The 12,495-nt window shown below is 41.7% G+C and overlaps 1 protein-coding gene across 3 annotated transcripts in view; it reads right to left on the reverse strand.

Annotated features, from left to right (window-relative positions):
• Positions 1 to 1,403: 1,403 nt before the first annotated feature.
• Positions 1,404 to 12,495, reverse strand: part of nr3c2 (nuclear receptor subfamily 3, group C, member 2) — a 386,614-nt gene continuing 375,522 nt past the window's right edge. For all 3 annotated transcript variants that reach the window (XM_041196435.1, XM_041196272.1, XM_041196345.1), the window contains 2 exons: positions 10,414 to 10,571; positions 1,404 to 2,501 (listed from right to left, as the gene is read on the reverse strand). In XM_041196435.1, coding sequence (XP_041052369.1) covers positions 2,346 to 2,501; positions 10,414 to 10,571 — 314 coding nt within the window. In that variant the 3' untranslated portion in view covers positions 1,404 to 2,345. The remainder of the gene's footprint in view (positions 2,502 to 10,413; positions 10,572 to 12,495) is intronic.

Genomic DNA, 12,495 nt, shown 5'->3' on the forward strand with positions numbered 1-12,495 from the left:
AAGGGGGAAGTTCTTGTCTGTGCCACCTCCCAGAAAGACTTTAATTTTCCAGCTCTTTCCATGTATCCTTTATTATTTTCCATAAAAGGGTTATTAATTCCTTCTGCAACTGCCACTCTTGGTCAAATGTTCCATTTTTATTAGACTTTTGAATGAAAAAGCACTCATGTTCCTTACTTAATGCTGCTGGTGTTAATCAATAAAAAGAAAGACAATTGGTATTTATATAATGCCTTTAATATTGTAAAAATGTCACAAAGCATTTCACAGGAGCATTATTAAACAAAATTTGACACTGAGCCACATAAAGCTATTTTAGGGAAGTTGACCAAAAAACTTGGTTAAAGGTAAGTTTTAAGGAGCAACTTAAAGGAGGAAAAGAGAGGATTAGGGACGGAATTTTAGAACAGAAGGACACGGGTAGTTGAAGGCAAGGCCACCAATGTTGGAGCAATGCAAATCAGGGATGTGCAAGAGGCTAGGATTGGAAGAGCACAGAGCTCCAAGTTGTATGGCAAGAGAAAGTTACAGAGATAGAGAAGGTGGAAGCCATGGAGGAATTTGAAAACAAGGAAGAGAATTCAAAAGGAGAATTTTAAATTTGAGGTGTTGCGAGAGCCAGTGTAGGTCAGTGAGCACGGGGGTAATGTATGTTAGACGAACGGGACTTGCTGTGAATTAGGATATGAGCAGTAGAGTTATGGATGAGCTCAAGTTTATGGAGAGTGCAAGGTCTGAGCCCAGCTGGAAGAACACTGAAAGTAGTCGAGTCTCAATCTAACGGGGATAAATAAAAAGGGTTTGTGGTGGGGTCTCAAGACAATGGTTTTTGGTCTTCCCTATACTTAACTGGAAGAAATTTCTGCTCATTCAATACTGGATGCCAGAAACAAACCATGACAACTTAGAGACAGTGGAGGGATCAAAAGAGATGGTTGAGCTGGGTGTTGTCAGCTTTTTTGTATATTTATGTATTCTTTTTACCAATTCACTGACTGATATTTACCCTCTTAGACCCTGTCATAATATTGAACATTTCGTGAAGATCTCGCTCCTTTACTCACTTTGTTTTTAAGGGTTCGGGTTGCATAATTTTGGCATTTTGAGGTGGAGGGGGAAGTTACCCAATCTGCTGTGCCCCTGATCAAACCTTCCAGGTGGCACAGCAAAAGATTGGAAAGCTGAACTTCCCTGGCTCGTGTTATTCTGATGCAGATTGACTGACCAAGGTTAAGAACAGTTTCGGCTTTTAAAACCCTGGAGGAGCCTGTGTTCCATTTCTCCAGTTTGCAGACTGGAGATGCCTATCTGTGAGAACAAAAGTTTTTTTTTGTGTCACTGTGTAATGATTGTAATTCCACCATCACAGCAATTGACTCAATAACAATGAAAAAGACATTAAAAAGTGGAACTAGTAATTTAATCATCATATTTTTAATATTCTTTGCTGACACAAATGTAAATGCTTAAGTGCTTCCATGGAAATATAAATCAACTTATTTAGAACTATTTTATAATTCTGCATATCATTTGGATAAGTACAGTGTATGGATTACCAAAAGTGCTACATCAGGACTCCAACAGCATAATATACAGAACTTTATAGCAAAGCACAGAAAATTATTAGACAATTCTAAAAAGGTTGGAAAGGACCTAGAATTCTCAGGGCATGGTTCAACCCTGCTACTTGCTTTATTTATTTGGAAAGTTGTAAGAAAAGTAAGCTATATGCACCTTTTTGCCATTTTATCCTGTACTTAGTTCCCTATTGCTACTGCACAAAACAACAAAGATGGAACTTGAAAAGCCTCTTAACAGTGCAGCAAAGCGATATTGTTACAAAGCGAAAGTCACTAGTGACGGGCAAAGGGGAAAAAGAATTAATTAACAGGAAATTAATTACAAAATAGAAGAAATATTTAATATAATTCAGCTAGTATATCTGTGGTTTATTTACAGCAAATGCTGTAAAATGGTTAAATTAGATATGATACTAAAAAGGCACAGCTTTCCCTTTCTTAAATACACTGTAAACGTTAGATCTTTATGCATGCAGAAACATGTCACTTTACAAAAAAATTACCTTTAAAAAAGAGACTGTATTACAATTTTTCCTGCCAAAATATATTTCTTTCAAAAAATACTTTTCCCCAGCCTCCTTTTAACCTTTGAATATATCCCTTTTCATCTCGTTGATACAGTTCCGTGTTATATCAGTCCCGAACCTTCATTAAGCGTTTCTTTAGTGTGTAGCGACGTACAGGACACCAAGCCTGCTAAAATAATTTTTAAAGCCAGCAAAACATAAGGAGGAAAATTTAAGGCAAAGTTCATCTTTAAAAGGATCACTTCTTGTGAAAAAGAAGGGATTTGGTCAATCCTGCTGTGACCTCTGGCAACTGGTCATTGATGATTTCCACCAGCATATCTGGGAACTCAATTTTCAGTGCCTTAGATTCCACAAATGTGTAGAAACAGAACTGCAGTAGCCCACTGACCAGCTGTAAGGGAAAGATGTGTGAGATTAGAAACAGGAACAGATTTCTACATTTGCATCAGTTTTAAAAATGAGTTGGCACTTGCCCAAGCCAATGTCTTGGTTTTCTAGGCTTTATTAGTTGAGCTCAATCAAGGACAGACATTCAGCACCCCTACATCATCGTGTTTAGCAATTCCCATTTTTTTTCTGCAGTGTGATACACAGCTGGATCCACAAGTGGTTTGCACTGAAACAGATATTGAAACCAGTACTTGCAGTATAATAGCCTTAGAACAGCAGCTCCAGTCATCTGTGCCACCACTTCAATGTTGGCTGGTTGCTGCTTTTTATATTTTCATAGGATTGTACAGCACAGGAGACCATTCAATTTGGATTGGCTCTTTGAAAACGCTATTGAATTAGTCCCACTTCCCAACTCAGAGAACAGCATGACTTAGAAATGCAGGATAACCAAACCCTGCTCCCACCTTTGGCTAAGTTGGGAACTTCTACTTAATCCTGTAAGGGGAAAGGCTCTGTCTGTCCATTTTGAAACCAGTCCTGTCAAAGTTGGCAGGATTGGTATGAGAACTCCCAATGATGGGAGTTGAGACTTCCTCTGCCTATCAGAGACCTGGCACAGAATGGAAACTTATACAGCCTGGCAGGTGAGATGTTCTCCAGAATGTGGGTCCAGGCTAGTTAAATGGCCTACACCCTGAAGATGGGGAATAAAAATTGAGGGTGCTGATAATATGTATGGGAGAGGGGGAGAGGGCAGAAATGTGGCCTCTGAGGGGGAAGGGGCAGAAATGCTGACAACATCTGATTGGTGGGCGTCCAAGTCGCTCCACTAGTGATGGATGCACTTGCTGGTCCCATGCTAATTGGATACTTCCCTCCTGACCCCTTAAACTCTGGCAGTGATAGGGCATACAATGCAGGTCTAATTACTGGCAACATGGATTTTTTGCCCTCTATTTTGCCCCAAACGCAAATCACATTCAGGGACAATAAAAACTCCCCATTTTCTTTGTTTTCTTCCTGGATTGCACAGATTGCCCATTTCAGACAGCTATGGTGAGGAGGTGATCAGCTCCCAACTCTCTCCCAATGGTGGCTAGTGATGAGGTGTTGGATGGGTAACTTTGATCCCTTAGGGGAATCAGCATCTTGGCAAATGAAGCAGTGAAATTTAAAATTGTTACCGCCTTAAATAGCTGCCAGTCTGTTACGCCAATAAGCCCCATGCAATGACTACCATGTTATTTGGTAAGATGATACCACAGTTACCATTGATGTTGCTATTTATATTCCTTTTTTTCTACACCTTGTAAGTGGTTTCCAGGTCATTCGCCATTTGAAATACTTTCCCTACACATTTGTGCAACTTACTGTGCACATGAAGGGGGGAGGTGGGGGGAGGAGTGGGGGGTGCGGTGGTTCCTGACCGTTTCTCTGGGGGAATGCTGAACTCTTTCAGGTTCGGCAACATCCCCCCTTACAGCCCTGGCACCCCCTCCTCTTGCCCCCTTACAGCCCTGGCACCCCCTCCTCTTCCCCCACCTTACAGGCTCACTGCTATATTAAGGTGCCCTTTAAATTTTTCACCCTGATGTTTCATCATATGCAGATATTTTTTAGTTGGTTTGACTGAAGTTACGGCAGTAGACTGGGAGATTCCGCATGGAAATTGCTGCTGAATATACCTGGTACACTGTGATTTATACATGTGCGCATTCCAGAGATGGACAGAAGCTCATCTGCAGGTGAGAAAGCGACTCCTGTGTAATGCAAATTACACATAAGCATAGGGAACGGCTTTCAAATATCAAATGGGTTAAGGAACCACTTCCAGTATTACAGATCGCCACATAAAGCTGCCTGTGTTTTTTTAATATTATGGCCCTGAAATTGCTCTGGGATTCAGCCAGTCTCATGTCATGCCTGGCAGAAGATGGGCAGAACGCCTAGGCAAAAAATCCATGATTTCCAAAGTTTTCCTGGAATAACTCTTGAGGCATCCCTGCCACTATCATTGGTAACACTATCCATTGACAAAGAGCCAGAGCAGTGAAATGTAAAGAACCTTCCAATTCTTTTCCCTCATCCACAAATTGCATCTGTAAGGCATTTGACTAAAACCTAGAGGAAATGATTACAGCAAGACCTTCTGTCCATTTCAAAAACAAAAATACCTGGAAAAACCCAGCAGGCCCGACAGCATCTGCAGAGAGGAACAGAGCCAACGTTTCGAGACCGTATGACTCTTCAACCTTCTGTCCATTTGCTTGGGAAGAGATCAACTCTTGCCCTATGCTGTATTGTCAATTGTCCAGTAGGGAGCAGTGTGGTGACAGTGTGCTATCAGCAGCTGATTCCAGTTGTAGCATCACTGTCGATCACTGTCACCAAAACAGATAGGAAACAACTTTTCAACCTCAGTTTTAAGTAATCTCTGGCTGTCCTTAAATGTGGTTATTATTACAAAAGTGTGTTTATTCACATTTAGTGTACAGACTAAGTGCCATCCAATATTTTTAATTTAGTAAATGTTTAATTAGAATTTTGAAAATGGGAGCATTTTTGTTCCCTCACCAGAACTGTAGCTATTAGCTATGCCTATTTAAAGACTTGACAAGAGAGCTGATAGCACTCCATATCCCACCGTGTTTATACCTTGTATAATAAGCTATTTTCAGGTGTTAACTGGTTGCATAGGGAAGAAATGCAACTAAAATCAAAAGCTATCACACATCATTGGCGACTATTCGTTTACAGACGCTCACATGTCAGAGAGGCTGCTTGGTGTGACTGTCGGTGGGAATTTCTAATTATATCACACAACTAACTGACATAACTAATTTGTAACTATTTTTGAGTTGAAATCACTGTGTAATATTAATATCCAAATAGATTTGATAAAATGGCAGTGGTTTCACATAAATGATCTTCTATAAATTTAATCATTAAGGCTGCAAAATTTGGTTGTGTATCATTCATATGTTTGGTGCTACAGGTGCCATTTTGAGTCTAAAGAGGGATCCACGGTATGCACATACTTCTGGTGCTGGTCATCCCAAATACCATTTTGGTAATGGTGTTAACGTGGGCAGAAGTAACATTCACCAGTTATGGGAAGATCAAGATGTCAGTCAGCTTCTAACATTGATTTTAGCGTAGTGGTGCCCTTTTTGACCTGAATGCTCCAAATAATGCTCCCTCTTAACTTCACAAAGTTAAACATGCCTTTAGGAAAAAGGAACCCTGCCAGCAAAATTTAAAGGGATCATCAGCTACTTGCAGGTTGGTTGCTAATGGATTTCTACTGGCTTTTCCTAAGTTAGTCTAAGTGTTTGGAGGTATGTACTGAAGTTTAAAGTTAGTAAAGTCTACAAGGAATGGTGTTCCACATGCTGAAGACCTTAGTTCTCAATTCAAGGGTTCTGCTCACAAAAGCCCCTCCCAGACTTGAGTGCTGTAGTTGCTATCTCCCTTGGTCTGCAGCATGACAAGGGAAATGAGCAGAGGCAACACAAAGGCAAATAAGCTGCTCAAAGAAGGAGGAGGCAAAGGGGGAGAAGGATTTTCAAGAGGAGGCTATACCCACTCAGGGTCATCAGGGAGAATTCTTCTATCTTAACCACAGGACAGTGCGTGAGATGTCTCCGCTTCACCAAGGAGATGCTTACTGAAATCTGCCATCTTTTCCAGCATAAACGGCAGGGTGAGGACAGCATTTTCAATGGTTGCGAAGGTGACTGTGGTTATAAATTTTTATGTGTCTGACTCATTGCAGCCTGGAGTAAGCAATATTTGCAACATCTCCCAGTTTGCCATCCACTGTTGTGTAAAGGAGATCACTCAGGCTCTGTATTCCAAAAGAAGCAAATACATATCATTTTCTCCTGTTAGACAGGAGCAGATGGAGTGAGCACATGGCTTCGCCAGGACTGCAGGCTTCCCCATGGTGCACAACCCACACACACATGAACAACCAGTATATTATGAAAGCCATGTTGCCACATGAAACATGATCGAGCAGACCAGTGTGGTGCTTAAACAGTGCCTCAACTACTCTGGAGGAGCCCTTCAAAGTGCTCTCTATTCATTATGGTTTGCTACATCCTCCACAACTTCCCCATCATGAGGGCACAGTCTTTGCCACCAGGTATACGGCGAGCAGCTGAGGAAGAGGAGGAGGAAGGGAGGAAACAACCAACACATCCCTTTGTCAGCCATGCTGTGGTACCAGAGAACTCAAGCTCGATTTCCCCACAACCTACCCTCCCTCTGTTACTATCCATCACAGCATCCTCTTGGCCACAATATTGAAATAAAAGCCACCACAAAAGAACCATTCCAAATCAACTATATCAATCAAACCATTCAATCTTCCGAACAAAAGTCAACGAAATGTACTTGTGCATTCCTTTAGTGCCCTTGCCTGTCCTAGTGTTCCTATGCAGTGGCTGCAACATGGCTGGTTGAAAGGCTGCTGAATTTCAGTGGGGGAGACTGCAGGACACTCTGGCCCTAGAAGGCCTGACTTCAGACTGCACCACCTCAGCTTGGGTAGCATCAGTCAGGGATGGCTAGCTGACAGGGAACAGTAAGGAGGTTGTGGAATAGCAGTGGTGGAGGACAAATGCTGTTATCTTGAGAGATAGCAGGTTCATGCTCCACGGTGCTTTAGCCAGTCCCTCAGGGTGACACCACAGCAATCTGAGTAAATCTGCTAGAGGACAGATTGCTGGGTGCTGTGAGAGCCCGCAAGCCCCTTTGCAGAATTGCATAGCAGTAAGTTCAGCCTGCATGACTTCAGTCTGAGCTTCCACTGTTGCACTCAGATTGGCTTCTGATGGAATGGAAGCTGAGACATTGAGGTGTTGCATCATGGTTGGACCCACATGTGTTGTCATGAAATTGGCCACTACTTCCACGCTGTAAATGATGGGCTCCAAATTCTGCATAAAGCCTTGTGTCAAGTTGTGCTGGGCTCCACCCCCATGCCTGCAAATGTACAAAACATTCTTCTTGCATCCTCATCAGCCTTTTCCTACAGACCACCCCACTGAACACGTCTGTATCAAAACTCGTGTGCAACTGTGCTCTCTAACAAGTTGGCACCTGCGCCACCCTTTCCCATTTCCCTATCTGCGCCCTTTCCCATTTCCCTATCTGCAGGTTATTTGTGCCTTGTGTTGCACCACATGCAAAATCCCACCCTAAGCCATCCTCTAAAGTACATGTAGTGTCAGTATCTGAGCTGGTAGCTGCGAGGGTGAGAGCGAGTGCCAGTGTTTCTTCTTCTTGTTCTTCCACCACTGCCTGATCAGCTTGCAGTTCTTGGGTATCTGAAAGGAGACAGGCACAAGGCTAGGATTGTGTAAATGGGAGGGGAAAAATCAAGAAGTGCATGCTTAGATGATCTGAAGCTTATAAATCAGATGAGATTACTGAGTGAAGGAGAAGTGGAGGTGAAAAGATATGAACACACTACCGTCTTTGATGATTTCATCCCCACCGCTGGCCACAGCCTCGGTGATGGCAGCTCCAGTGATGGGGGGACCATCATTTCCTCAACCTGGCTGTGTATGTCCCCTGTTGGTTAGCTGCCTCTGGTTATGTGCCATATCCTGCAAGAGTGAGGGAAATGTGTTAGTGAGCTTGGTGAAATCTGTTTGGCTGATGTGGCTGCTGTGGTTGAATAGCTGACAGTGCGTGCAAGCTGTGAGATGTGGGTGTGAGGCTTGCAGCAGTGCTGTGTATGTAAAGGTGATGGGAAGCTATGAATATGAGCGATGAGTCATGATTGATAAACATTGTTGGTAGTGATGGGGGTTTGGTGCATTGAATAGCATGAGGCCAGTGCTACAATTAGTAGGACACAATATTTGAAGATGCATTTGTTGACCTCGGCCACTTGAAACTGAATTTCTTGCAGCACTGCGTCCAGGTCCACGAGGCTAGACTTCTGGCATTGACCACCACAGCTATCTGCTCCATTGATTTCTGAGAGTTTGTCTGGAGCACCTCCTGACCTCCTGTGGATAAATGACATCTCCTCGTCAGCTCCTCCAACCTAGCCTCCAGTGTGACACTGTAAAATCTGGAGCTCACTACTTGCCATTTTGTGCCATAATTCAGTGTTCTTTTTGTTCACAGTCACATCTGCAACATCGTGCTCCAGCTAGAAAGCAGCTTGGCTTTAAGAGGTGAATGCTGGCTTTAAGTGGTGCTTTGGCCTTTCATGATTTTGTGCCCCCTGCTCAGGCCTGCAGCCACTCTATAAGGTGCTTTAGTACTGGCTGCATGCTACAATAGTTTAAATGAGCAGGCAACGTGATGTTTGCATGCTGCCTGCATCAGAAGCAATGGGCACAAATTAACTGCACATTGCGATCCGCATTCCCATTTTAGTGCCTTATCTTATTTCGCAGCCAAAGGTTCAGATATGTAAAATGACACATTTAACCTGGCTTCTGGCTTATCCTTGTCTTAATAATGGCAAACTGATTTTGAGAAAATCAAATTCTGTCATGTTGACTAGGATTTTTGTTTGACTGCAGTCTGGAGTCTTCTGACTCATTCACTTTTATATCCTGGTTAATTCAAGTATCGATTTTAGGTGAGAATAAAGGCATTGCTGTCAATATTTGTGAGCTGTACAAGTGCAGTACATTAAATCAGACATTCAATGTTGAAATCAGAGAACATTTTTCTTAAAAGGTTCATGATCTTAAAATTCAATCCATTTTTACAAACCATTTTCACAAATAGTTCCAGCAATAATTACTGAGAATCCCTGTTCAATTTGCACACTTTTAACCAGTTTCAACTACCAATACATGTAAAAACTGATACTATATAAGTCAATTCTTACATATGATATCTAGAACCTATGTTGTTGTGCCAGGGATTGGTAGTGGGTAGTGGAGAGTGTATCACACAGTGGAATCATCTCCAACGGAGAGCTGCCTTGGCACGTTCATCTGAGGGCCAAATCTCCCAACTCTAAATAAACTCTCTGCTTTAAGAAAGTAAAACTCCTATCCAAAGTATGGTGCCCTAAAAAATCCTAAAATGGGGGATAATGTTTTCAAATTGCCCCATAACGCATGTTTGGTTTGTTTATCCTGTGGCTGTGAAAAGACACAAGGAAATGCCAATTGTGTGCTCACTGTGGGTGGCTGAAAGTTGCACAGGGATTTCAGCAGGAATCGTTGGGACAAATACCAAAAATGCTATGAGGTTCCAGAATCAGTGATGCAACAAATTGCCACTGCCCTTCCTCTTACCACAAAAAAAAACATGTTTGTCTTTCTACCTCTTCTCTGCAGGAGGCTGGGAGCCAAAATAAGGGATATATTATGTCAACCGTAAGGCCAGGTGATCATACAGTTCATGGCGTACAAGAAAATCGAACATAAACCAAGCAAGGGATTTCATGTGCCAGTGATTATCAATATGTCTCTTAGTAAAAATATCAAACCTGCCTCTCGCAATAAAAATCCATGTACCAGCATCAAGATCCCCAAAACTCAATTGCTGCTTTATGATATTTGTCCATTTTATTCTAACTAATATTGACATTAATTGTGAGCAGGGATCCTTTCGCTAATGCTATTTTGTGAATGGACACATCCAATGTTTCAGGAAACTGTCACTCAATAATTTGGCCACTGAGAGCAGTTTAAAGCCAATTTAATTTGAGCAGTTTGTGACTAGGAGTTTAAATCTCACTCTTGGTGAACATTCTCCTTATGTCAGTCTTACATTTGCTGCAAATGCAAAATCTGGTCCAAGTGTCAGAAATAAAATTTTGCCAAATCTGAGGAAAATTCAAAAAAAGAGTCATAAAGTACTTTAGTAATCAGAATAGGAAAACTGTGAAATCATGCAATTATGCAATATTGTTTTTTTAAACCTACCTCATGCATACAGTCAAGGACTTTGGTCAACTGATAAAACCGTTGCCAGTTTTGTCCAGAGTTATTTTCGTTTCTTGCTATAACTCTCCTCAATTCCTTGATATAGCTTGTCCTCATTTCATCAAACGAAGCTTGACTTTTCAGGCCATCTTTTGGAACTGTGTAATACAAAATAAAAAGTAGTTTCTGCCAATTAGGATTTAGACTTTTTTTAAAACTTAAAATCCATTGAACTCCTAACAAATCTCATTATATTGCTGCCCTAAGACCAACAAAAAAACAAGATGACATACATTGAATTTTAATGCCTTGAGGCCTGCCTTGGAATCAGGTCAAGTGTCCTCCCAGTCATTGATCAATGGGGAATTTTCCAGACCATGTTTATTTAGATAGATCTGTGTAACAGCCAAACATTAGACACAACTTCTAAGAATTTTCTAATACTCGCACAAACTTCCAAAGCAATTTTCCAAACTTGCCTCTATTTTACAGGATCTGAAAGTGCCAGCCCTGGGAGATTTTCCAGAACTTTGATTTATTATCTCATACAGTTAAGGCTTCATGGTCATGCTCCAAGTGCTCTGCACTGGAAGAAATGCAGATACATGTGTCATTCTACAGAAGGTTGAAAGCTTTGTGAAGTAGAGGGACTAAGGATTTAACTATCCCTCACTGAGCGTGCCTAATGTGTTCTCGAAAAACAGCATGCTAAATGAAAATGTATTAGACAAGAATAATTTTCCCTAAGAAAACATGCAATAAAGATTGGTTCATTCCCAACCTGTAATTTTTAGATTAAGCTGTGAACTGACTGACTCCAGCTGCTCCCCCTATTGGACACAGAGATCTTCTGTCTGCTCACTCAGTGGTGGAAAGAAGTAAATGGCAGAGAAGTTACTGGGGCTTGGTCTCTACTCAGCCCTGGCAACATGCTGCTGGCTGACGACAACACAAGTGCAGAGATAGTGAGGACAGGGTGCCAGGCCTGAAGTCACATTTGTAAAGTTGCAGACAGCTGAAGAGGAAATAGAAGCCTGACAGGGGGTTATACAACCCATGAAGGTTAAAATGGTTAAGCCAGCTCCCACAGAGTTAAGCAGCGACCAAGGAAATCCACAAGCAGGTCAAGAAACAGTGAAGGAGACACCCCACTTAGTCGAAGAGCTTGAGGGAAGTACTTGTGCATTAAAAGGGCTGATGACAAGCCAAGTGAGCTGAAAGAGCAGAAAATGCATTGACTAAAAAAATGGCTGCCAAAAGTCACCTGACCTTTTACAACTGCAATGTTTGTCAAGCATCTAGAAGGCTCCAAGTAGATTGCAAGTAGACATATCCAGATATGTGAAGATATTTGAAATTCAATGCACATTTCCACATGGGTAAACAGAAACCCATTGACAATGGCGTTTCTGAAGGTGTGACTAGCCCTTTCCTATCTCACAAAAACTGGAAGAATGGGTGCCATTCAATTCAAGCTGAGACACTTAAAATGTTAATTACCTCGGCTAAAAGACAATGGAAAAGTGAATGACCCCAGACCCGGGCTAACCCAATACCGAAAATAGAAGCATGCTTTGACAGTTTGGGCTTGGAGCCATTCTTGAGTTTTGAACAATATTAACTCTGGCTGAGAACAGCCATTTTGTGTAGAGAACCCAGAAGACCTCCGGAAATCAGTTCCAGCCCATAGCTTTTGGTTGAACTAACTGTGAACAGCGTATGGGAGCTGGATTTCTCTCTGCCTTTGGGAATCACAGGGGAGATTGTCCAGCTGTCCACGCGTGGCCTGGTTTGAAAAAAAGTGAACAGTGACATCACAGGAAAGCCATAAGGTGATTGGCTGGTGATTATTGCTGTTTAGGGATTGAGTCTAAACCACTGGGAATTTTTTTTTAAAATGTCAATAATATTGACTAATCATAACAACTAACAAGCTGGTACGTCTTATCTTTTATTCTCAAGTAAGGTTTATTATCATTAGTAAGGTGTACCAAGTATTGGTAGGTTTTATCAATATTGTAAGGTTTATTAATAGTAGTGAGTTTTATTAGTGCTGGTAAAGCTTTATTAATATTGGTAAGG

This window comes from Carcharodon carcharias, chromosome 1, assembly GCF_017639515.1.
Source record: "Carcharodon carcharias isolate sCarCar2 chromosome 1, sCarCar2.pri, whole genome shotgun sequence".
Classification (NCBI taxonomy): Eukaryota; Metazoa; Chordata; class Chondrichthyes; order Lamniformes; family Lamnidae; genus Carcharodon; species Carcharodon carcharias.